The sequence below is a fragment of the Panulirus ornatus genome, chromosome 25, assembly GCF_036320965.1.
Source record: "Panulirus ornatus isolate Po-2019 chromosome 25, ASM3632096v1, whole genome shotgun sequence".
NCBI classification, from domain to species: domain Eukaryota; kingdom Metazoa; phylum Arthropoda; class Malacostraca; order Decapoda; family Palinuridae; genus Panulirus; species Panulirus ornatus.
The window spans coordinates 2,463,265-2,490,764 of record NC_092248.1 but is presented as its reverse complement, the minus strand read 5'-3'; the positions used below and the strand labels follow the sequence as shown (position 1 = coordinate 2,490,764).

Below are 27,500 nucleotides of genomic sequence, written 5' to 3'. Positions count from 1 at the left end.
ATGGGCCAGGATCTCACAACACTATATGGACCACAGTCCAAGACCATGGGCCAGGATCTCCCAACACTATATGGGCCACAGTCCAAGGCCATGGGCCAGGATCTCACAACACTATATGGGCCACAGTCCTAGGCCATGGGCCAGGATCTCACAACACTATATGGGCCACAGTCCAAGGCCATGGGCCAGTATATGCAAATCAGAGGAAACTTGAATCCCGTTTTTTGATGACATTATTCATGTAGCGAATTTTCTATGGTTATATATCATTCTTTTTCTACATACGCCAGCGATTTTGACTCAGTGAGGTAGCATCGCAAACACACATGGGAGCCTTTTTGTGTGTGTGTGTGTGGAAATAAACCACTTCTCTTGGCTCCATCTTCTATTCAAAAGGCCAAAATGAAGCTCTTAAAATGACCTTAGAATTCCCCCCACACGACCAGACGACATCATAGGGAAACGTAAGATGTGTTCCTGGGCAACCAAGTTGAGACAAACCACCCCTTTACCCCGAGGGCTAAAGGCCCACTTAGGATGGATCATTAATGGAACTTTGGCCCTTAGATTAGACCCTATGTAATCACGGACTTAGGGCAAATGGTTCTATCTTCCTCTCAGATCACCTGCGTCCCTGAGATGACTTGCCTTTAAACATGGCCAGGTCTCCATACACGACCTCGCCACCTGCTGACCACACTGATGGAAACTATATACATATATATATACGTCCCTACACACACACACACACACAGACACACGCACGCACCTAACTCTGTCTGAGGCGCTCCTGCTGGCTCTTGTCTCAATAATGGTGAGGGAATTGTCCCAAGCAGACTCCTTGCAAGCCAGATACAATCCCTCACGCAACATCTGGGACGAGTTCATATGAAGGAATCCAGCATGTGTGTGTGTGTGGGGAGCTGTGTGAGGCAGATGTAAGTCTCCATGTCTCCCTACGACCACCCTCCCTGGGAGCTACGGGGAAGGAGATGATGATGAGAGTGCTACACCTGCAGCCGCCTCGGAAGATAACAGAGACAGACCGACGCGTTCCTGATGGTTGTGGCTGGTGGCTGGTTGGCTGGCCAGAGCCACGCCCCAGGTAAGGAGGGCGAACACCTCCAACTGAAGTTTCACTAACCCGGCACCTGCAGGTAACCGTCATGGATCTCGTCCCTCTATTGTCCCAGGTCATCAAATCTCTTCCTGAACACAGCTTCTGCCTCTCACTAATTTTTTTCTTTCTTCCTGAAGAGGGAAAACCTGTCCGTCTGGTGTCTATATGAGAGGAGGCTTCTGGACGTCTGTCTGTCAAATCTTCTTCAGTGACCCGTCCAACCCTTTTCTAACATACGTGTTCTCAAACTGGGAGAAAGTTGTCAGCTTCTGTCTGACCCTTCTCCTCGTACGATGGAGGCCTAACAGATGTCTTCTGTCGAACCAACGAAGTCGTCTTGGCCTAACTACTGGTCCAGACTCGCCTGTACCACTCACTCTTGTCTTCCTCCCGTCTCCCTGAGGCATGGATTTCGTCTCCCAGCTCCCCAACACTCCACCGCCTCTCTGACTACCCTGTCTGTCCGTCCGTCTGTCTTGTGTCTCCTTAGAGCAAGGCTTCCCATGTTTCGCCTCCGCCCTGAGCAACTTGTCTCACCCTCCCGTGTGTGTGTGTGTGTGTAGCCAGCCCACCCTTCTCTGTGGCTGCCAATCCGTCCGCTTAACCAACACTATCATCCACACACCATCCACACACCCACTTGATTTCGATGAGGTGCCACTGCTGAATGGTCGGATGAGGCGCTAACGACTAATTTGGATGAGGTGCCACTGACTGATGACGACGAGGTGCCACTAAATGCTCGTAATGAGGTGCTACTTACTGATTTGGATGAGGAGTGCCATTAATTGACCCGGTTGAAGTGCCACTGACTAAGTCAGATGGTAAGTTGAGGTGCCACTGACTGATATCAAACAAGATGCCACTGACTGATTTCAAACAAGATGCCACTGACTGATATCAAACAAGATGCCACTGACTGATATCAAACAAGATGCCACTAACTGATATCAAACAAGATGCCACTGACTGATATCAAACAAGATGCCACACTGACTGATATCAAACAAGATGCCACACTGACTGATATCAAACAAGATGCCACTAACTGTCCCGTAGTAGTTGCCAATGACTGATGTGTCAGAGGTGTTCCTTACTGCGCCTGCCACACCCTCTACCATGTGGAGGGACACACCATAACAGCCACAGGACCTGGGGCTCTGAACTCCACAGTCATGAGCTGAAGTTCTCGTAGAGACCTGACCATGAACGAGACATAATAGCTCTCGAGACATAATAGCTCTCGAGACATAATAGCTCTCGAGACATAATAGCTCTCGAGACATAATAGCTCTCGAGACATAATAGCTCTCGAGACATAATAGCTCTCGAGACATAATAGCTCTCGAGACATAATAGCTCTCGAGACATAATAGCTCTCGAGACATAATAGCTCTCGAGACATAATAGCTCTCGAGACATAATAGCTCTCGAGACATAACAGCTCTCGAGACATAATAGCTCTCGAGACATAAGAAGGAGAGGAAGGGGAAAAAATATATATGTCTATACTTACGAGCGATGCCTTATTATCCAATGGAATTAATCATCGCTCAAGAGTGATCGTTATGATCAAAAGAAATTGATCTCTCTAATTGATTATCGTTACTCAGAATGGAGCTCTATGAGCAGTCGCTGTGATCAAAAGTAATCATTATATGATCGGTCGCTGTAATCAAAAGTAATCTTTATATGAGCATTCGCTGTAATCAAAAGTAATCTTTATATGATCAGTCGCTGTAATCAAAAGTAATCGCTATATGATCTGTCGCTGTAATCAAAAGTAATCTTTATATGATCGGTCGTTGTGATCAAAAGTAATCTTTATATGATCGGACGCTGTAATCAAAGTAATCATTATATGATCAGTCGCTGTAATCAAAAGTAATCTTTATATGATCAGTCGCTGTAATCAAAGTAATCATTATATGAGCTGTCGCTGTAATCAAAAGTAATCTATATGAGCTGTCGCTGTAATCAAAAGTAATCTCTATACGAGCGATCGTTGTAATCAAAAGTAATTAATCTCTATAAATAATCGTCGCAAGCGACAAGAAATGATAATTACGAGTCGTCGCTATAATCAGGACCTGAATTCGGACTTCAGAGGAGAATTCAGGTCTCAAGACCCTAAGAGAGAGTTTAGGGTTACAGTGTGTAGTGGCAGAGGCGAGACACATTCTACCAGCAACATGAATAAAGCCATTCCAAACAACGCAAAATGATCCGTCGAATTTAAAGGATTTTCTCTTTTCTTTACCTAAGCCGTTTAAAATCTCCAAAAACTGATGGTCCAGTGTGTGTGTGTGTGTGTGTGTGTGTTTGCACTATCTCCTAGCCCACTGGTATGTCCGGATCCGAACCCGGAACATGATATTGTTGGGTCGTAACGCTCACCGCTTAGCCAAAGGGGCTGTGTCTCTGTGTGCGTGTATATAGGTACAACCATGTACGTCCCTCTATGCATGTGTACATAGCTGGTACATGTGTGTATACACCGTTCGATACACACAACGGTGCCTCATGCCTCTAGCTGACCCGAATGGATAGCTACATCACTATGGAGGTCCATAAGAACGACTTTCCATTGTCCAGTTACCGTTTATCTGTCGGAATTCTACCAGACACTTGACTTCTTCCTTCCCTCTCCCCACATCTGAAGTGGTTACTCGAGAATATCACTTCCACTCCAAAGTTTCCAAAGTTTGCCTTCGAACCACGAATATTTTTCTCCCTCAATCTAACGACCAAACTTTTTTCATTTCCTCAATACTTAAACTCGTATCCACATCTGTTCATGATAAAAAAAAAAAGAGACAAATTCGAAACGACATTACTCTCTTCCTCTGTTTCTTTTATCAGCAAGATGTAATAACACTATGGTGATCTACCTTCCAAATGAATCTGTCATACAAACCACCTCACAGTTTGGCGTTGTTGGTAATGAGACGACTGGACTGTTTTTAGCACAACTGGATCTGTTCTTTTTGTTGACAATAGAAGACCCTGGTGTGAGGAGTGACACACATCTTTCTATAAATCTCAAACTATTGTTGAACTGAAGTCCTCATTGTTCGAAGCAATCTACAGTCCTCAGGCATGACCGGCTTCCAGAAATATGGGGGGTACCTGACGTAGGGTGGAAGTGGCTATGGGGTAGTTTACTGAGGGGGGTGGTTGAAGGTCTATAACCTATAGTGACCCTAGAGACATTCATTATTATACCCTCTGCATCACCCGTAAATTCTGACTCCCTCCTTCCCATACTTACTGAAATGGTCCATCCCTAAACCTGGTCCCAGTTCCCCATCCACTCCCTCCCTTCCCCTCTGCCCTGTTATTACTGCATTACTCCTCCCCTCTATATACATAAACACCGGAGCGCCCCCATTATATTGCTCTACTTCCATTATCCCCTTCCCTTCCCTGTACAAACACAAGAGCCGCCGCTGCTATTCGAACCGACCACCACATCCCTGAGGCAGGTGGTACCCTCTCATGAATATGCTGATGGTAACACCTCATCTACTGATCATCCCAAGATGGAACTGATGTTCAAAGAAACACACCTTACAAAAGAGGCCAGAATACAGGAGAAATACCCATAGGTTTGGGCGGTGGGAGGGAAACAACGAAGTTCAGAAATTCTTTTGTTTTATCTTTGGGCAAATAAGAGCAAGACTTATTACTGTTAAGAAGAAGACCATCACACTAACTTGGCCCAGAGGGGTCGCCTCGCCTCACTCATAACAACTATGTAATCGTTTTGCTCAGGGATGAGAGCTGGATGGTTAGTGGAAGGGAAAAGGAAAAGTTTTCTTTAAGTCAGATACATCGAGTCCCTTACCCGAATGACCCAAGGACAGCAGTGAACGGACCAGGGAGTGAGGGAAGACAGTCTTCCAAGAGACGAGTGGCTCACCCAAGTCTCTATCCCTGCAGCAATAACCCTCGCTATTATGCTCCACAGAGACAGAAGCATCGCCCGAGGTAAGCCCCTCTGGACCTCCAAAAGAACATACGACGAAAAAGGACTTTGGCAAACCAGACCAATAATGGATAACAAAATACCACACACACTATCTCTAGAAGGAACACGGGGACATCAACAGGAGTTTCACCACATGACTCAAGTGGGTGGGACACAGTGAAGCGTCCTTACCTCAAATAAACAACGAAAACAAGTCTATGAAAAGGTAAAAAGCCAGTAACACAAGCAGTTACATGACACGGATCAATCCAGACAGAAAGCTAGGAATACAAGCAAATAATTGACCCTGATCTATTACCGCACACATAGATAGGAATACATCCACACACAGATAACAAATATATAGATCATGTTTACATCCACGTGTGATTTAACATATCTAGAAAATAAACCCAGTCATAAACACCAGAGTCTACTGAAGTACGTTGCATAAGGATGGTGTGTATCTGCCACGTAATATCCTTCTGTTAACCCAGCCACCGTAGCGTCTTCCCAACATCTATACACCAACAGTATGCTCCCTCATTCCACCATCCTCTACCCTTGTATTAAGATTCCTCTACAACTACATTTCAGAGAGGTGTCGCTGAAAAGGTAGGCCCCCCGAGGTACAACTGGAATGAAATGTACTTTCCACCAACATAGAACCTCATATGTTTTGTTTCTGATATTCTTTTCTCTGTTCTTTTCCCCTTCGTCTGTCTACACGCTTGCCAATACCCATCTTCACTACAGTCCCCTTCACCACCCCTTATCTTCCCCACTGTCCCTTTCAACACCCCCTTATCTTCCCCATTGTCCCTTTCAACACCCCCTTATCTTCCCCACTGTCCCCTTCAATGCCCCCTTATCTTCCCCACCGTCCCTTCAATACCCTCTTATCTTCCCCACTGTCCCTTCAATGCCCCCTTATCTTCCCCACCGTCCCTTCAATACCCCCTTATCTTCCCCACCGTCCCTTCAATACCCTCTTATCTTCCCCACTGTCCCCTTCAATACCCCCTTATCTTCCCCACTGTCCCCTTCAATACCCCCTTATCTTCCCCACCGTCCCTTCAATACCCTCTTATCTTCCCCACTGTCCCCTTCAATACCCCCTTATCTTCCCCACTATCCCCTTCAATACCCCCTTATCTTCCCTACTGTCCCTTAAACACCCCCTTATCTTCCCCACTGTCCCTTTAACACCCCCTTATCTTCCCCTCTGCCCCTTCAACACCCCCTTATCTTCACTACTGTTCCTCCTCACCCCACATACTTCAACCGTTTCTGTATGCCGTTGTGGGTCGGCCCTCCCGTTAACAGGATCAAACCACAATCACCTCTACGTCTTTAGTATACCACACTCTTGGCCTCAACCCATTATAACACACCACGCTAGCAATACACAGAGCGCCATCTGAAATGTGTTTGAATGTTAAATATATTCACATACTGAAAGAATAAGCTATTAATATGGCGTGTGTAAGTGTGTGTGTGTGTGTGTGTGTGTGTGTGTGTGTGTGTCTTTATTTTGTATATATACTTGTATTACGTCTTTACTGTCATACCCACACATACACTATGTACCTCTCTGCTGACAGAGTGGGGGAGGATGTACGTACAGTGTCCGCTGTGGGGCAGGTTGCCCAACCCATGATTCGACCCCCTGGGCTGGCCCAATATAATGCAGAACCAGGGATTTCCCCGGACACATTTCCAGGCATATCGCCCTCAGTATTACACTCCCTCCCTCGCTCCCCCAGCTCTCTCTCTCTCTCTCTCTCTCTCTCTCTCTCTCTCTCTCTCTCTCTCTCTCTCTCTCTCTCTCTCTCCCCCCTCCAAGTTCCTCCACCATTCTCCGCCCCCCCCCCGCCAACTTATACTCCACCACAACTTGTCCACGACTTCACACATCGGTATTCTCCCTCCACCACCACTACCACTCCTCTCCACCATCGCTCTCCCTCAACACCAGTTGTCCACCAGCTGGGTCCAGCTCTCCACCCTTTCCATCGCATCTCCAACACTCCACGACCCTTCCCCAACACCAGTTCGCCACCCGCCCGCCAAGGCTTCCCCACCTTCTCCACCACAGCTCCTTTCATTTCTCCACCGACCCTCCACCCTTTACTATAATCCTTCCCTCCACCCCCAACCTACCTTCTCCACCAATTTCCTACCTCCCCAAACACCCCTTACACTCCACACACACACACACACACACACACACACACACACACACACACACACAGGTCTGTACTCCACACCCCAGCTACTCATGGCAGAACCTCATAACATCTGCAACGCTTCTCATTCTCATGACCACAATGGTAGTGTATTTATCCTCAGTTCTGACACCAGATATCTGATCCTTTATCCTCAGTTCTGACACCAGATATCTGATCCTTTATCCCCAGTTCTGACACCAGATATTTGATCCATCATCCCCAGTTCTGACACCAGCCATCTGATCCTTTATCCCCAGATCTGACACCAGATATGTGATCCTTTATCCTCAGTTCTGACACCAAACTGTTGTTACAAGATATTAAGAGCTTCTCCTTCCTGTCTTTGAGCAGATCCGAGGGACAGTGTTCACAAGGTATGGATTCATATATAACCTTTGCGACGCGTATCAAATGCCCTTCACCAGCCCAGTAGAATCAGCCATTCCACACCTCTCGCATGCCCATAGAACCACCGCTTGAATGGACGTGGCTGACTATCTGGGTGCTGTTTAATTCCCCACCCACACACCCCCACACATACCCCACACACACGTTTAATTCCTCCCACACACCCCCACACACACCCCACACCCACATCCCCTCAAAAAACAAGGAAATCCTGGGGCTACTCTATTACGAACACCCAATTCCTCTTGGATCAGCCAATCCACATCAACTCCTTCCTTGGCCCGTGATCCCATCATCCATTCATCATCGCAATCCTTCCACGACTCATACACTTAATCCACGTAAGACAGTAGTAAGGGATCATACGTCGTAAATACAAATTATGCATTGAATATGCCACGGAAGTAGGCGCTACTTAAACCTGAATATATGTGGTAAGTAATTTCGTAGACGTTGTACCCTTTACAAACTATAAGGGACGTTGAATATCATTAAATATACAACGAAGTTATATACTGACATACAACTAGAAAAGCACTGGAGTATATATGGAATATACTCACAATTCTTATGAGTTGTTATAATCTGAGAAGTCTACATATCATTATGTGGAAAATATGGGTAAAATTAAATACATTAAAAAAGGCGAAGAGAAGAAGTGACTTTGTTGATTTTGATGTCTACTTTGTCGAAAAAGGGTGTATACTTTTTTTATTTTTATCTATGCTTATCATAACAGTATACTGAAATGTGCTTAACATAACAGTATACTTCAATATGCTTACTATAACAGTATACTTCAATATGCTTACTATAACGGTATACTGCAATATGCTTAACATAACAGTATACTGCAATATGCTTACTATAACGGTATACTGCAATATGCTTAACATAACAGTATATTACAATATGCTTAACATAACAGTATACTGCAATATGCTTAACAGTATATTGCAATATGCTTAACATAACAGTATATTGCAATATGCTTAACATAACAGTACTTTGCAATATGCTTAACAGTATATTGCAATATGCTTATTATAACAGTATACTGTAATATGCTTAATATATTTATAAAATTATCTGGAAAATTGGAGGGTATAATTATGTATAACTACCATTCGAGAGAGTTCATTAACCTCTCTGAGTATGACCAGACGACCGCCTGAGGGTCAGGTCACAGGTCAAGCCATCATATTCAAGGGTTCGTACCGTCGTACACCACAGTGCATCAAAAGGGGGCGATCAAAGTATTCATGAGCGTGTATGATGACATATTAATGCATGCATACATACATGAATAATACATGAGAGAGAGAGAGAGAGAGAGAGAGAGAGAGAGAGAGAGAGAGAGAGAGAGAGAGAGAGATGATACATACATACATACATATATACATGACTAAGACATGAGAGAGAGAGAGAGAGAGAGAGAGAGAGAGAGAGAGAGAGAGAGAGAGAGAGAGATGATACATACATACATACATGACTAAGACATGAGAGAGAGAGAGAGAGAGAGAGAGAGAGAGAGAGAGAGAGAGAGAGAGATGATACATACATACATACATGAATAATACATGAGAGAGAGAGAGAGAGAGAGAGAGAGAGAGAGAGAGAGAGAGAGAGAGAGAGAGAGAGAGAGAGAGATGATACATACATACATACATGAATAAAACATGAAAGAGAGAGAGAGAGAGAGAGAGAGAGAGAGAGAGAGAGAGAGAGAGAGAGAGAGAGAGAGAGAGAGAGAGATGATACATACATACATACATGAATAAAACATGAAAGAGAGAGAGAGAGAGAGAGAGAGAGAGAGAGAGAGAGAGAGAGAGAGATGATACATACATACATACATGACTAATACATGAGAGAGAGAGAGAGAGAGAGAGAGAGAGAGAGAGAGAGAGAGAGAGAGAGAGAGAGAGAGAGAGATGATACATACATACATGAATAAAACATGAAAGAGAGAGAGAGAGAGAGAGAGAGAGAGAGAGAGAGAGAGAGAGAGAGAGAGATGATACATACATACATACATGAATAAAACATGAGAGAGAGAGAGAGAGAAAGAGAGAGAGAGAGAGAGAGAGAGAGAGAGAGAGAGAGAGAGAGAGAGAGAGAGAGAGATGATACATACATATATACATGACTAATACATGAGAGAGAGAGAGAGAGAGAGAGAGAGAGAGAGAGAGAGAGAGAGAGAGAGAGAGAGAGAGAGAGGTCACTCACCAGCAGCCAGGAGGCAGACGAGGACGGGCAGGACTGCCAGGGTCATCTTGGCTCCAGCCGGCCGGCCACACCATGCCTGCGGGGGAGGTCAAAGGTCACACAATCAAATTGGCGAACAATCAAGCAACGTGAGGTCAAAGATCAATAGGGTGGTGTGTGTGTGTGTGTGTGTGTGTGGCGGGGGGGTCAAAGGATATAGCTTCGTAGGGCTTGGGAGGTCACAGGTCAGAAGGATGGGGTCAACAGTCACAGATGAGTAGTCTGAGGGTCAAAGGTCAGAGATCTGTAGGCTGGGGGGCGGGGTTAAAGGTCACAAATCATGATGCTGGGGACAAGAGGTCATTGGGAGAGTGTCAAAGGTCACAGATCAGAAGATTGGGGTCAACAGCCATTCATAAATCAATAGTCTGAGGGATCCAAGGTCATTGGCTGTGTGTCAAAGGTCACATCAGTAGGCTGGGGATCAAGGGTCATAGCTCAGTCGGTTGGGGGTCAAAGGTCACAGATGAGTAGGCTGTGCGTCAAATGACATAGTCCAATTGGCTGGAGGTCAAAGGTCACAGATCAGTAGCCTGAGGTCAAAGGTTAAAGGTCAGCAGGGTGGATGCCAAAGATTTACATCAATGATTTCTAATTATTCTAAGACTGTCCCCTTTCCTTTTCCCCATCAAAAAGTGTAATTACCCCCTTATTACTCCCAATTACCCCTTCCCCCATGTAGTTGGTAAATAAATAGATAAAGGAAAACAACGAGATAATAACTGAATTTATCATATTATCATTATACCGTGAGACTCCAACCCATTAGTCACCAGAAAGTAAAACATTAACTTATAAAATGTGTTTGATTAATTCTTATATCTTATCTTAAGCAAGCTCAAACACATGATGATCATGCATTCACTTTACGGTAGCCAGGTACCCATTTTATCGTCCAACCACTATGGAAGGATGAACAGCTGGGTTGACTGTGGAACGACTGCCGCAACCAAGATTCGAACCCCGTACGCTTGACCTCGGACGGCCCGTGTGGTCTGAGGGGGCGAGGGAAGGGGGCTTTCGAACCCCCCTCTCTCTCTCAGAACACAACGTTGTCGCCTGTGTCCACAACGGAGCTTCTCAAACCACTTGACCGCCATGGTTCGAATCCCTAGGCACGCCCCCCGTATAGGATATTTAAGGCATTGGATTATCACACCCAAGGGCCGAACCCAGGTGTCGAGCATGGTGGGACTTTCTGACCACTTGACCACGAGGGTACGACACCCTTAAAGGGTATTTTTGGCGTTGGGTTCACACACATCCAAGGGTTCGCACCGCCGTGCACAAGAACTCCCTGTCATTCCAGTGTCCCCGTGTATACGTACAGGAACGTGGAAAGGAACCCCCCTTGCCACACGACCTTCCACGAGCGAGATGACTGTATCATGAACATCGGCGGACGACAGATATTACCAAATATCCAACCCAGTTGAGGAGGAAGGAGGAGGAGGAGGAAGAGGAAGTCGGGTCCTTCCAAGTGTGGGTGTTGAGGAGGAAGGAGGAGGAGGAGGAAGAGGAGGTCGGGTCCTTCCAAGTGTGGGTGTTGAGGAGGAGGGAGGAGGAGGAAGAGGAGGTCGGGTCCTTCCAAGTGTGGGTGTTGAGGAGGAGGAGGAGGAGGAGGAGGAAGAGGAGGTCGGGTCCTTCCAAGTGTGGGTGTTGAGGAGGAGGGAGGAGGAGGAAGAGGAAGTCGGGTCCTTCCAAGTGTGGGTGTTGAGGAGGAGGGAGGAGGAGGAAGAGGAGGTCGGGTCCTTCCAAGTGTGGGTGTTGAGGAGGAGGGAGGAGGAGGAAGAGGAGGTCGGGTCCTTCCAAGTGTGGGTGTTGAGGAGGAGGGAGGAGGAGGAAGAGGAGGTCGTGTCCTTCCAAGTGTGGGTGTTGAGGAAGAGGGAGGAGGAGGAAGAGGAAGTCGGGTCCTTCCAAGTGTGGGTGTTGAGGAGGAGGGAGGAGGAGGAGGAAGAGGAGGTCGGGTCCTTCCAAGTGTGGGTGTTGAGGAGGAGGAGGAGGAGGAGGAAGAGGAAGCCGGGTCCTTCCAAGTGTGGGTGTTGAGGAGGAGGGAGGAGGAGGAAGAGGAGGTCGGGTCCTTCCAAGTGTGGGTGTTGAGGAGGAGGGAGGAGGAGGAAGAGGAAGTCGGGTCCTTCCAAGTGTGGGTGTTGAGGAGGAGGGAGGAGGAGGAGGAAGAGGAGGTCGGGTCCTTCCAAGTGTGGGTGTTGAGGAGGAGGGAGGAGGAGGAGGAAGAGGAGGTCGGGTCCTTCCAAGTGTGGGTGTTCAGTGTTGACAGAGAAGTCTTCATCTCCATCGAGCACAGAGGTCCATGTGCCCATCTGCCAGTCTGGACCGGATCAAAAAAAAAAAAAAAGGGGAGAGGCAATAATAACTGGCCTTCATCATCGCAGTGGTGAAATCCACGCCCGCCTACGCAAAGGTAAGAGCCAGTGATCAACTCTATAATTCGCGGTTTCATGATCCGATTATGTGATCGAGAGTCGTGTTTGTGTCCGCGCTAATACACACACACACACACACACACACACACACACACACACATACACACACAGCTGAAACTCACCAATAACTTTTGCCACTCCAGTCCCGATGTGTTCTGTGAGACAGTACCTTACATAAACCCGATGGTCTTCAACCCGATGGTCTGATGATCTTTCGCACATAATTTGACTTCTACAATACATCCAACTATTCCAAGTTATCGGTGTTGATACGAATTTTGAATTCGACGTCGGCGTGGTCATCGCTGATGAACTTCTAATTAGCTGGGTCGAGTTCGATCCCCGGCGAGGGTATACGTCGACGGAGGAGGGCAGACAACCCAGCTGTTCATCCTTCCTCTGGCTCACAGATGAAAGGGTACCAGCTTTGGGGGGCTCGGGCAAGGCACCACAAGCTGTGACAGACCTCGCTCGCCAGCCAACAGCCTGTAACTCGACGTAACCCAGGAGTGTCCATGTTCGGGGGACACACACACACACACACACACAAACACACACACAGCACCGACAGCTCTTATGACCCGACCAGAGATTCCTAAGTCCAAAGCCATGTTCTTCAACAAGTGTGATGAACTGCCCAGGGAATGGCCCATATTTAAGGACACTTGGTCTCTGTGATAGGACTGGTAAGTCTCACCAGGGGTGCCCATATCTGGGGACATGGCTTGACCGATGTTCATAACACGAGGTTCACTAGATCCCCGACATCCGACAGATGTTAATGTCACACGCTACACAAAGCCTTGTGCCATCTGATGTTTTACCAGAGTTCCAAAGCCAGATGTACCGACGTGAACCGTCTTGGTAGTGTATGGTCGAGCTCAAGGGTCGTGTACCGTCTTGCTTAAGGGTCGTGTCCTGTCTTGCTTGAGGGTCGTGTACCGTCTTGCTCAAGGGTCGTGTACCGTCTTGCTCAAGGGTCGTGTACCGTCTTGCTCAAGGGTCATGTATCGTCTTGCTCAAGGGTCGTGTACTGTCTTGCTTGAGGGTCGTGTACCGTCTTGCTCAAGGGTCGTGTACCGTCTTGCTCACGGGTCGTGTACTGTTTTGCTCGAGGGTCGTGTACCGTCTTGCTCAAGGGTCGTTTACCGTCTTGCTCAAGGGTCGTGTACCGTCTTGCTCAAGGGTCGTGTACCGTCTTGCTCGAGGGTCGTGTACCGTCTTGCTCAAGGGTCGTGTACCGTCTTGCTCAAGGGTCGTTTACCGTCTTGCTCAAGGGTCGTGTACCGTCTTGCTCAAGGGTCGTGTACCGTCTTGCTCGAGGGTCGTGTACCGTCTTGCTCAAGGGTCGTGTACCGTCTTGCTCAAGGGTCGTTTACCGTCTTGCTCAAGGGTCGTGTACTGTTTTGCTCAAGGGTCGTGTACCGTCTTGCTCAAGGGTCATGTACCGTCATGCTCAAGGGTCGTGTACCGTCTTGCTCAAGGGTCGCGTACCGACTTACTTGAAGGTCGTGTACCATCATGTTCAAGGGTCGTGTCCCATCATGCTTAAGAAGACAAATGCCATGAGAGTCATGGAGTCTCATGAAGAGGTTCGAACCCACAAAAGACTTCCCCCCTCCTCCTCCTTCCCACTGCAGCTCTCTATTCGTTTCAAGATTCCAACACCAGCAATCTACACTCACTCCACCCACCTTCAACCTCCACCACCCGACGGCATGACCATCTCCTTAAAACTGGTAAAAAAAAAATATAAAAGTTTCCAATGAAAACGAGACTATGTTGTCTTCCCTCAGCACTGAGGAGTGAGGATGTACCACGTACAAGGATGTGTTTATATGCAGCATTGTGAGGCATCAAGGGATAAACAGAGTGAACCAAAAGGGACAAACAGAGTGAACCAAAAAAAGAAATAGAATCACCATTCATGTGTGATGAATATGCCGGACCAAGTTCATCACTCCGATACGTCATTCACGTCTCACAAGGAAACCACAAGAGCGACGACTTAACCCAACCAGGAGAGCAGTACTACACACACACACACACACACACACACACACACACACACACACACACACACACATAATGGCTGGCGAGAGATGACCACTTCAGCCACACCTACATTATATACAACACAAAAGACGCTGCCCTTTTTTTCCCCATCTCTGAATGAGGAGGACGAGCGACACCGGTATTCCGCCAGCCAATCTCTCTGATGGCAAAATCCTGCACGAAGCCAGAGAGACCCACTAGTGACGAAAATCGTCCCGGAAACCTTTTCACGACATAGACCTGACCTGACCTGACCTGACATGACCTAACCTCGTGACGCTTCATTTTTGACGACTCCCTTCTATCGCCAGGATCGGGTCACTGTTTGAGTGATGTCTTTATCTACTGTTGTTCTTTTAAAAGTGTGTATCGTTAGATGATAAGGTACAGCTCATATGTGATTACTATTTGATGAACAGCTGGGTTGCCTGTGAGCCTGCTGCCCTGTCTGAGACTCGAACTCGGGCCTTTGAGACTGATAGGTCGCAACCCCACCCTACTGCACCACGGAGACGTACGTATGTGTGCGTGTGTATGTACTTTGTCCACATTCACTGACATCAACCCAAACGGTCACAGACATCAACCCAAAAACGTTCAGTGACATCAACCCAAACGTTCAGTGACATCAACCCAAACGTTCAGTGACATCAACCCAAAACTTCACAGACATCAACCCAAACGTTCAGTGACATCAACCCAAAACTTCACAGACATCAACCCAAAAACATTTACAGACATCAACCCAAAAACGTTCACATCAGCCCAAACGTTCAGTGACATCAACCCAAAACTTCACAGACATCAACCCAGAAACATTTACAGATATCAACCCAAAAACTTTCACAGACATCAACCCAAACGTTCAGTGACATCAGCCCAAAACTTCACAGACATCAACCCAAAAACATTTATGGACATCAACCCAAAAACGTTCACTGACATCAACCCAAAACGTTTACAGACATCAACCTAAACGTTCACAGACATCAACCCAAAAACGTTTACAGATATCAACACAAAAACGTTCACTGACATCAATCCAAACGTTCACAGACATCAACCCAAACGTTCAGTGACATCAACAAAAACGTTCACAGACATCAACCGAAAAACGTTCACAGCCATCAACCGAAAAATGTTTACAGACATCAACCGAAAAATGCTTACAGACATCAACCGAAAAACATTCACAGACATCAACCGAAAAACGTTCACAGACATCAACCCAAAAACGTTGATAAACATCAACCCAAAAACGTTCACAGACATCAACCCAAGAACGTTCATAGACATCAACCCAAAAAGTTCATAGCCATCAACCCAAAAACGTTCACAGACATCAACCCAAAAACGTTCACAGACATCAACCCAAAAACGTTCACAGACATCAACCTAAAAACGTTTACAGACATCAACCGAAAAAACACGTTCACAGACATCAACGTTTTCCTTGAGCATCGCCTCATCCACACGGCCATTATAGCCTGGCTGACCACGTCAAGGGATAATCTCTCGCCGTAACTCGTAAGATACGAGATTCTCTCTCTCTCTCTCTCTCTCTCTCTCTCTCTCTCTCTCTCTCTCTCTCTCTCTCTCTCTCTCTCTCTCTCTCCCCTCCGCCAACCCAACTGATTAGAAAACGTAGGCCAACAAAGTGTGTAGGTGGGGGGTGGTTGTTGATGATACGGTTCGAAAAAGAAAACGAATGGGAGGGAGGTAAGGTAAAGGGGGGAGTGGAGGGTTGGCTGAAAGAAAACGGACGGTAGGGAGGGAGAGGTGGATTTTGGTAGTGTGAGAAGTGTTCTCTCATGGTCAGAGACGGTAAGTAAATACACCCACACACACACACACACACACACACACACACACACACACACACACACACACACACACCGAGATAAACGCATGTGTGCAGGGCAATCCCACGCATTAAGATGCACTCCCCCGAATTATGCAAAGTGGGTGACATGACGGCTGTGGTAATACTGTAATTTGTCACCCACGGAGGGAGAAGGGAGGTGTTGCTGCTGCAACTACCATCATACTCCATGTCGAGGGGGAGGTCGTTGTAGGAATAGTCTCTCTCTCTCTCTCTCTCTCTCTCTCTCTCTCTCTCTCTCTCTCTCTCTCTCTCTCTCTCTTACATACGACCAAACACAGTCACGAGACATGAAGCCCCCCCCAGGGGGCGTACTCTCTATGGGGATAATCAACAAACGTATTTCATGCAGGAGGGTGAAAGACGTGCACGGGATAGATTGATTCGGAACGATGTGGTTTAACGTGGGACGACTAGGGCTCAGTAGACTGGACTAGTGCATGTGAAGCATCCTGGGTAAACCATGGAGAGGTCAGTGGGGCCTGGTTGTGGATAGAGGGCCGTGGTTTTAGTGCATTGCACATGACAGCTAGAGAATGGATGTGAGCGAATGCGGCCTTTTTTACGTCTGTTATTGGCGCTACCTCGCTAACACAGGGAAATAGAAAACAAGAATAAATACACACAAGTACATATACTTGTTCACCGTTTCCCGGGTTAGCAAGGTAGCGCCAGGAACAGACGAAGATATGGCCTCATTCGCTCACATCTCGTTGCTACCTTTAGTCCACAACCAAGCGTCATATTCCTTTCCATGGTTTATCCTGAACCAAACGATAAGAAGCAGTCACGATATAACAAGGCTGAGTTCTAAAGCTTAGCGGTGGAAGGAAAGAAGTGATGAGGTACAGAGTTCCAAAGCTTAGCGGCGGAAGGAAAGAAGCAAGGAGATAACCACAGTTCCAAAGCTGAGCGTTGTATAAATATTCTGATGGGCTTCGCTTACATGTATGTTCCACCCACCGGTGTACATCACACACACGTATAATCAAACATGACCTCTCCTTCCCAGGGACCCGAAATTTTCCCATCCTTCCTCAAGCTAGTAGAGTCGAACCCTCCTCCTTCTCGCATCATGTTTACATCGAATCGAACCCTCCCTCTCGCATCATGTTTACATCTACCAGCTCTGACAAGGAGGCGCTGTTCTAAACCACGACTCACTCTATCCCCGCCCAGATCAATCAAGGTTTGAGTCACTGCCTTAATTAATTAGTCCAAAGATCGCTAAGCTAATGAAGCCATAAAAAAATTTGCTGTTTCTACTGGAGCGCAAACTGGAGCTGGTTATACGCTCGTTTCTAGCACACACACACACACACACACACACACACAAGGTAATTCATGGAGCATACACTCTCGGGTTAAAGGTTCCCTTTTTATGATTATCATCTCCCTCGGTGGCTGCTGGAGGACAGAGGGGATAGAGAGAGAGAGAGAGAGAGAGAGAGAGAGAGAGAGAGAGAGAGAGAGAGAGAGAGAGAGAGAGAGAGAGAGAGAGAATATGTATCATCCTTTCCAACATTCGACACATCCCACACATCCCACACACACACACACACACACTACCTCACCAAGCGAGGGGTCAACATTCAGCCCATAACATGACGGTGGTATGGCGTCTTACGCATCATGTTTACATGTCTACTCGCCATTGACGGGAGTAGCTTTTTAATTTTACAGATTTACAGACCGTGCGGATATAACCGGGCTAATTTACACACCTGTGCATACATCCTAAGCGGATCTGATCCTTCAAACAAACTCATGCATACATTCACATACATTCTAAGCGGATCTGATCCTTCAAACAAACTCATGCATACATTCACATACACATTCCCGAGTGAATGACCAATTCCTTTATATAAATTTGCATCTACGTATCAGACATGTTTACATGTGTACTCTGAGCGCAATGACCACTGGCTCTAAGTCAACTGAACGTTCTCAGTCACAATGACCACTGGACCTAAGTCAACTGAACGTTCTTAATCACAATGACCACTGGACCTAACTGATCGTTCTCAGTCACAATGACCACTGGACCTAAGTCACAATGACCACTGGATCTAAGTCAACTGAACGTTCTTAATCACAATGACCACTGGACCTAACTGATCGTTCTCAGTCACAATGACCACTGGACCTAACTGATCGTTCTCAGTCACAATGACCACTGGGCCTAAGTCAACTGAACGTTCTCAGTCACAGTGACCACTGGGCCTAAGTCAACTGAACGTTCTCAGTCACAATGACCACTGGAACTGAGTCAAATTGAGGAACTGTGGACACAATTTGATGAAGATTAGACACCCATGTGATCACCGGGATACAACACGTAATTAATAGTAAAAAACATGTGATGAAGACCAGGAAACACGTGAAGACCACAGAACACGTGATGAAGACCACAGAACACGTGATGAAGACCACAGAACACGTGATGAAGACCACAGAACACGTGATGAAGACCACAGAACACGTGATGAAGACCAGGAAACACGTGATGAAGACCAAAACACACGTGATGAAGACCACAGAACACGTGAAGAAGACCAGAACACACTTGATGAAAACCACAGAACACGTGATGAAGACCACAGAACACGTGATGAAGACCACAGAACACACGTGATGAAGACCACAGAACACACGTGATGAAGACCATAGAACACACTTGATGAAGACCACGAAACACACGTGATGAAGACCACAGAACACGTGATGAAGACCACAGAACACACGTGATGAAGACCAGAACACACTTGATGAAAACCACAGAACACGTGATGAAGACCACATAACACGTGATGAAGACCAGAACACACGTGATGAAAACCACAGAACACGTGATGAAGACCAGGAAACACGTGATGAAGACCAAAACACACGTGATGAAGACCACAGAACACGTGATGAAGACCACAGAACACGTGATGAAGACCAGAACACACTTGATGAAGACCACGAAACACGTAATGAACACCACAGAACACGTGATGAAGACCACAGAACACACGTGATGAAGACCAGAACACACTTGATGAAGACCACGAAACACGTGATGAAGACCACATAACACGTGATGAAGACCAGAAACCATATAATCCACAATAGAAACCACTGTATACTCGCATTTTTCACAATCTCATCCTAACAGTAAAGCTCATATATATATATTTCTTTCTTTCGTACTATTCGCCATTTCCCGAAATAGCGAGGTAGCGTTAAGAACAGAGGACTGGGCCTTTGAGAGAATATCCTCACCTGGCCCCCTTCTCTGTTCCTTCTTTTGGAAAATTGAAAAAAACGAGAGGGGAGGATTTCCAGCCACCCGCTCCCTCCCCTTTTAGTCGCCTTCTACGACACGCAGGGAATACGTGGGAAGCATTCTTTCTCCCCTATCCCCAGGGATAGGGATATATATATATATATATATATATATATATATATATATATATATATATATATATATATGGGAGCGAGGGGCTGGATCTCCTCCCCTCTCGCTTTCAGTTTTCCTAAAGAAGGGACAGAAAAGGGGGCCAAGTGAGGATATCCCCTCTAAGGCTCAGTCCTCTGTTCTTGACGCTACCTCGCCAACGCGGGAAATGGCCAATATGTATGAGGCAATCTCATGACGTACATGTAGTTAAGCTAATCACTCTGACCCAACCTCAACGTGATTACTACCTCATCAGAGTTCATTATCAACTTTATATATACTTATTTGGTAGAGATCAATTATGCTGGGGAAGAAATGAATATCTAATCACTTTGACCAGACTCACAGTGGCTCAAGGTCACTCCATCATACATAAGGGTCGTAGCGTCGTCGTGCTCAAGGGTTGTGGTGCAACCGTCGTGCTCAAGGGTCGTAGCGTCGTGCTCAAGGGTCGTGGTAACGTCGTGCTCAAGGGTCGTTGTACCGTCGTGTTCAAGGGTTGTGGTACCGTCGTGCTCAAGGGTCGTGGTACCGTCGTGCTCAAGGGTCGTAACGTCGTACTCAAGGGTCGTATCTTCGTGCTCAAGGGTGGTCGTACCGTCGTGCTCAAAGGTCGTGGTACCGTCGTGCTCAAGGGTCGCGGTACCGTCGTGCTCAAGGGTCGTGGTAACGTCGTGCTCAAGGGTCGTTGTACCGTCGTGTTCAAGGGTCGTACCGTCGTACTCAAGGTTCGTGGTACCGTCGTGCTCAAGGGTTGTAGCGTCGTGCTCAAGCCATGTCTCCCGCTCCCCACTGATCGCACCGTCGCACTCGAGTCGTACCGTCGTGCTCAATGATCGTACCGTTATGCTCGAGAGTCGTACCGTCATCCTCAGTGGTCGTACCGTCGTGCTCAAGGGCCGTGGTACTGGCGTGCTCAAGGATCGTACCGTCGTGCTCAAAGATCGTACCGTCGTGCCCAAGGATCGTACCGTCGTGCATCCATTCATCCCTCATAATTCAACGCACCCTTTTCATTGCACAGTCTCCCCCCCCCTCCTACCTCTCTCTCACACACTCCACTCTCCCAGCTACCACATCCTACCACACTCTTACCACACACACTTCTCACACAGCGACTTCCCACTCTCATTTCCTTCAGCTGGCTTTCACCAGCACGCTGGACTTCACGTACACGGAAACGGACTTCACTTCATTCGTGAATGAAAATGGTGGAGTAGAATTTAGTCTACTTTCCTTCACTTCATTCATGTAATCCCCTCACCCACTCCCCATTCCCCAAACACAGTCTATAGAACCCAGTACCCGAGCAATCTCTCCTCTTGGTCTTTCAAACTGACCTCCTCTCTCATCCCACTTGGCGCAGGCCTGTCTGCCACGCCTCCTTACCACACCACACCGAGCAGCACGACTGTCAACAGCAATACCCACAGGGGAGCAATACCGTACGCCGCCGGCAATGACGTACGCCAGCAATCCCCTACGCCAGCTGAAGTTCAATACCGGGAGACCCGTTCCGCTGGGCCCGCCCTTCCCAGCGACCAAATACTCGACTATCTCACCCCGAATCCATATTCCGACCATTGCGAAAGCCCTCCGCCATTTCGTTCGGCTTTCCGCGACGTGAACGAAGGTCTATTATCGATACAGAGGTGACGTGAGACCCACACCTATCCCCTGTACGTGTCCCATCCCTTGTTTTCGAAGCAGTTCGTTCTCTGATCCTTTAAGGGCATAGAGTGATATGTAATGAACCAGCTTCCATTTCGCGAATCCCCAAGTTGGTCTGTCAATACACACACACACACACACACACACACACACCGGCCCCAGCCAGTCCCTAAGAGCACCTGGGTTGTGTGTACGTAGGCCGACTGCCACTCAGAGGATTCGAACCCTGCTTTCGGAGGAACGCCATCGTCATGCACGCAGACAAGCAGAGGTCAAGCCATCATGCAATACTCGGGGTCAGGTCGGGGTTAGGAGAACCACTTAGACGGGGGAATGACCAATTAAGACTTAAAATTCTCGTCTGTCCACAGACCACGTAATCATGGAAGGCGACTATAAGGCGACTAAGATGGGTTGGGACTTGATGGGGGATGTGGAATGGGGGATGGGGGAAGGCATACTATGGTAACACTCTCTTCCTGTATTACAACTGCAAAAAAAAAGATCAAGTATTAACCATAAGGTTCGAATTACGATAGAATCATATAAGTGATTAGCCTTAAAGCCCCTCTCACTCATCCTGAACACTAACTTACCTTCAGGACGCCTGATCCTGTAACATAACAAGCACCTCATACTTCAGCCTGATCTCTGAAGTCTTACACCTCTACAAATATATGTCTAACTTTCAGATAACTCTGAAAGTTAGAGTCTGAAATGTAACTATTGCTAGTACTCAGGTTAAGGGTGGGGTGAGGTAGTTTGACCTTTATAGCAATTGAACTACGAGTCGAGGCTAAGGGGCTGGGGTCAACACTAGGGTCATCTCACAATTCTACAATGCAAATGACTTTGGTACTAGTCTGATATCAGCTTATATCAACAACGAGACAGAACAGTCAATGACCTCTCTCTCTCTCTCTCTCTCTCTCTCTCTCTCTCTCTCTCTCTCTCTCTCTCTAAGTCCTGTGATTGGGCAGCCCGACCAGCAGGTCGACCTGACACCGACCAGCTAAGAGGGGAGAGGAAGGGGAGGAGGAGGAGGAGGAGGAGGTCTCCCCCTTTCCCCACGCCCACTCAACCTGCCCACATGTCACCCCAAGATCCAGGTCAACAACACGACTTGTAACTATAAACTTGTACAGTCACTCACCTCCCCTGTGGGAGTATATCACACTCACAGGGAGGTGGTGGAACTGGAACCCCTCTGGAAACAGATGACACCCACAGGGGAACACAGGACCAGCGCCCCAAGGCCTAAAAGATATGTTGTAGGTGGGGGCTGTGAAGTGTGCCTCTCCAACGTTGTAAAAGCACTTGTGTGTGTGTGTGTGTGTGTGTGTGTGTGTGTGTGTGTGTGTGTGTGTCAGAAAGGTTTCACTTCATCAACAAAGACTGGAATGCAAACTGGTACAGTGGTGTATCACTGAGGACACAACTCACAAATGAGCCCACAACTATGTTTGGATCTGATCCCTTTTAGGAGCTTCCGAATATTTTTTCCTCGCACCTCAAAGACTCTTACGTCTTTCTTCTTCTTAAGATCTCCATTTTCTTTCGCCCTTCCTATATGTTCCACTCAAGGCCTGACCTTTATGAGGGTCTTTGACCGTGGCCGATGCTGGGGGGGTCATAACTCAACCAGGGCCCAGCACAACGAACCTTCACCAGCGCAGACCAAACCCAACAATATATATATATATATATATATATATATATATATATATATATATATATATATATATATATATATATATATTTATCCCTGGGGATAGGGGAAAAAGAATACTTCCCATGTATTCCCTGCGTGTCGTAGAAGGCGACTAAAAGGGATGGGAGCGGGGGGCTGGAAATCCTCCCCTCTCATTTTTTTTTTTTTTCAAAGGAAGGAACAGAGAAGGGGGCCGGGTGAGGATGTTTCCTCAGAGGCCCAGTCCTCTGTTCTTAACGCTACCTCGCTGACGCGGGAAATGGCGAATAGTATGAAAGAAAGAAAAGAAGATATATATATATATATATATATATATATATATATATATATATATTCGCTGTATATCAACTGACTGTTACATTCCTTCCTTGCATCTCCCCTGATGATGTGATCATTACACAAAAGTGCACTTGGGAACTTACCGTGTTCCATTTCCCCCGTGGACTCATAAGAATATACTTGCTCACGCGCTCCATTGCGATCCTCTCCAATATACATATATATATACTAGCGATCATTAACAGACCACTACATACTAAACAAGTCACAGGAAATGCCAGCTTAAGTTCGCACTCAATCTGGGCGCATCACATTACGACCCTATGTTCAGAGGAGGAAGAGAGGAGGAAGAAGTTATAAGTCGTGTGTCTACAATCTCGTGAGAATGGAGGAGAGGTCCCCCTGCCACTTGCTGTAGTGCCATCTGACAAACCTCACTGTGAAGCCAAACTCATCCATCACTCGTGTTATGTGTGTGTGTGTGTGTGTGTGTGTGTGTGTGTGTGTGTGTGTGTGTGTGTGTGTGTGGAAAACATCATCACCCATGTGCATCTGTGTTATGTATACATACATGTGTATCACACGAGTACACACAGTCATACATTACCATGTATCTTTTAAGGGTATGACTTCTGAGTAATCTGGTTTAATGACAGTAAAAAACATAGCCTAATTAGTCTATGATGAAGTAATTAATTAAGAATATTACTGCGTATTAAGAGGGGGGCGGGCGGCAGCCAGTCCCCGTCCTAGCTACGTCTCTTCGTTGTATATCAACCTAAATTTCTCTCTTGTGTCTCCCCTGATGATGTGATTATTACACGAAAGTGCACTTGGGAACTTATCGTGTTTCATTTCCCCCGTGGACTTATAGAAAGTCACCAGTGTACATGAAGACGCGGAGTCTCAGCGATATGCCATGAAAAGAAAAGAAATTGAGTGAAGAATAATGAAATATTTCAACGAATCAAATGAAACGGTGACGATGCAGAAAGGACGATAAGGGTGAATATAATATACAGGGTGATGGGAGAACCACCTATACGTCAGAATGCAAATACATATTTCGTTAATTGGAAAAATGTGGAAAAGATATAATACTCGTCTACTGAACTTTATCATATGTCTTCTTAAACTCGTGTCTGATGTTAACATTCACACACTCAATGTTAACATTCACACACTCAATGTTAACATTCACACACTCAGTGTTAACATTCACACACTCAATGTTAACATTCACACACTCAATGTTAACATTCACACACTCAATGTTAACATTCACACACGCAATGTTAACATTCACACACTCAATGTTAACATTCACACACTCAATGTTAACATTCACACACTCAATGTTAACATTCACACACTCAGTGTTAACATTCACACACTCAATGTTAACATTCACACACTCAATGTTAACATTCACACACTCAATGTTAACATTCACACACTCAATGTTAACATTCACACACTCAATGTTAACATTCACACACTCAATGTTAACATTCACACACTCAATGTTAACATTCACACACTCAATGTTAACATTCACACACTCAATATTAACATTCACACACTCAATGTTAACATTCACACACTCAATGTTAACATTCACACACTCAATGTTAACATTCACACACACAATGTTAACATTCACACACTCATAATTCCGAGTATTCCAATCACCCGCCACTCGCATACTATAAGTGTACTTCTTTAAAACCCTTTCTAATGTGTTTGGTCTTGAATTCCACGTTATGGGATCAGATTGTTCTACCGTCATGAAGTTGGCTTAAAAGTTCACATTTTGTGACCAGGTCACCCCTCACTCTCCTCTCATCCTGGTTAGGTCATTTTAAGGCTTCTCAGACTTTCCTCGCAAGCAACTCGACTCTCTTAACTCCAGCACCATCTTTGTCGCCCTCCTCTGGACCTTCTCTATTAACTCTTTGTGCTTTTTTAAAGTCTAGGATGTAAACAGCTTCTGTGTGTGTGTGTGTGTGTGTGTGTGGAAACTATTGTATCAAGCACACGCCATGCTTACTACGCCTGAGGCACAGAGAAAATATATACAAGACATTCTCAAACCATTCTTTCCCTTTGCCCTTCAGTCAGAGCATCCAGGCTCCTCTCGTCAAACATACCATCTGCCTCTCCCTTTCTTCTCATCTTGCTTACAACCTTATCAGTCAGTCTATGTGTACTACATGGCATGTAACAAACACTTCTAAAAAAAAAAACATTCACACACCCCAGCACCACGGCTAAATACTGTACCTAGAAAATACATATGCAAATCAAGTGAAAAAGAAAATAATGTATGTGAAACACCATTTTTTTTTAAACCCTTCCCAGTGAAACTAATTACACAATTGCCATAACTACATTAAACATAATCACTCTCCATCATCAAATATATCATTAACACATCTACTCACCGTACACAATTTACTTAACATCAAAATGATAATGATAAATGATAAATGATTAACAAACTTCCCCTGGGGCAATGTGATCCCCTCAGGCGGCTCGATCCGGAAAGGGAGGGGGGGGGGATAATAACGTGACCTTTTTGACCTGACCCCCTCAAGAGACAGGTGAAAAAGGTCAAGCCATCAACGCTAAAGGTCGTAGCGTCGTGCTCAAGGGTCGTCCCCCTTGTACTGGAGACGACAAAGAGAACAGTGAGGTCACATATTGTGGATACACGAAACAAACATACAATCAGCTATACGAAGAAGAAAACGAGAAGATGAAAAAAGACGATCACACAAGGGAATGGGATTGCAGACCAGAGGAGCTGCAGAAGGCCAGGTGACACCCTACGAGGCTTGAGAACAAGATCACATGACCCAAAGAACCACACAAGGACAACCATTTGCGCATGATCAAGCCCTGATGAACTCCAAGCCTCGCCACCACCTTTAAGTAGACCGAACACAAAAAAATAGGTCGATAAGAGAGATTAAACCAAGTGTCACGTATGAGGAAACAGCACAGAAAGTATGGCACAGACTTGGATGGGGAAATAATGGTGACACAAGATTTAGACACATTTACATAGACACACAGACCACAGAGACCACAAGGTCCAGACGAGGTGGTCTGGACTTAACACTACTTAAAATATCAAGAGACCACGCGAGGTGGTCTGTCTTTCCTTGAAATATCAGAGACCAAGTCTACCAGGAGTGTATGAATATCAAAAACACGTATCCAGCTCGCCACACCACGTACAAACCTCCACCAAACACCTGTATAGATGTATATAAACACCACATAAATCTCTTCCCCTATAGCAAAACTCTATTGTCACCAGTCCAGCCACTTCTCACACCACACACACCCACACACACACCCTCTCTCTGTCTGGCTGGCTCTCTCTCTCTCTCTCTCTCTCTCTCTCTCTCTCTCTCTGTGTGTGTGTGTGTGTGTGTGTGTGTGTGTGATATATTTCGGGACTCTCATTCCTTCCTACACGACACAGTCTCATGTCCAATTCCTTCTGCGTAAAAAATTCAGGCAGGCAGATCTACATACTGGTTCGCCTCTCCTTCACCAGGTGTGTGATGAAAACCTTCCCAGCTTAATGTGTGATATATATATATATATATATATATATATATATATATATATATATATATATATATATATATATATATATATATATTCCTATGAGTCCACGGGGTAAATGAAACACGATAAGTTCCCAAGTGCACTTTCGTGTAATAAACACATCATCAGGGGACACACAAGAGAGAAATATAACAGTCAGTTGATATACATCGAAGCTAGGACGCCATTTGGTAAATATATATATATATATATATATATATATATATATATATATATATATATATATATATATATATATATATATATATATATATTCTTCTATACTGCCATGGTCTGCCTTGTGTGGCGTCTCATGTACCATAAAGGATAAGAAATGGACTCCCGGTGTGTGGTGGTTAGCGTTCCTGACCGTGACGCATTCACGGGCC

At 46.0% G+C, this 27,500-nt stretch overlaps 1 protein-coding gene across 1 annotated transcript in view; it reads right to left on the bottom strand.

The window, feature by feature from the left end:
* Positions 1 to 27,500, bottom strand: part of LOC139757168 (neuronal acetylcholine receptor subunit alpha-10-like) — a 271,009-nt gene that overhangs the window by 212,255 nt on the left and 31,254 nt on the right. The window contains exon 2 of the mRNA XM_071677286.1: positions 9,962 to 10,037. Coding sequence (XP_071533387.1) covers positions 9,962 to 10,007 — 46 coding nt within the window. The 5' untranslated portion in view covers positions 10,008 to 10,037. The remainder of the gene's footprint in view (positions 1 to 9,961; positions 10,038 to 27,500) is intronic.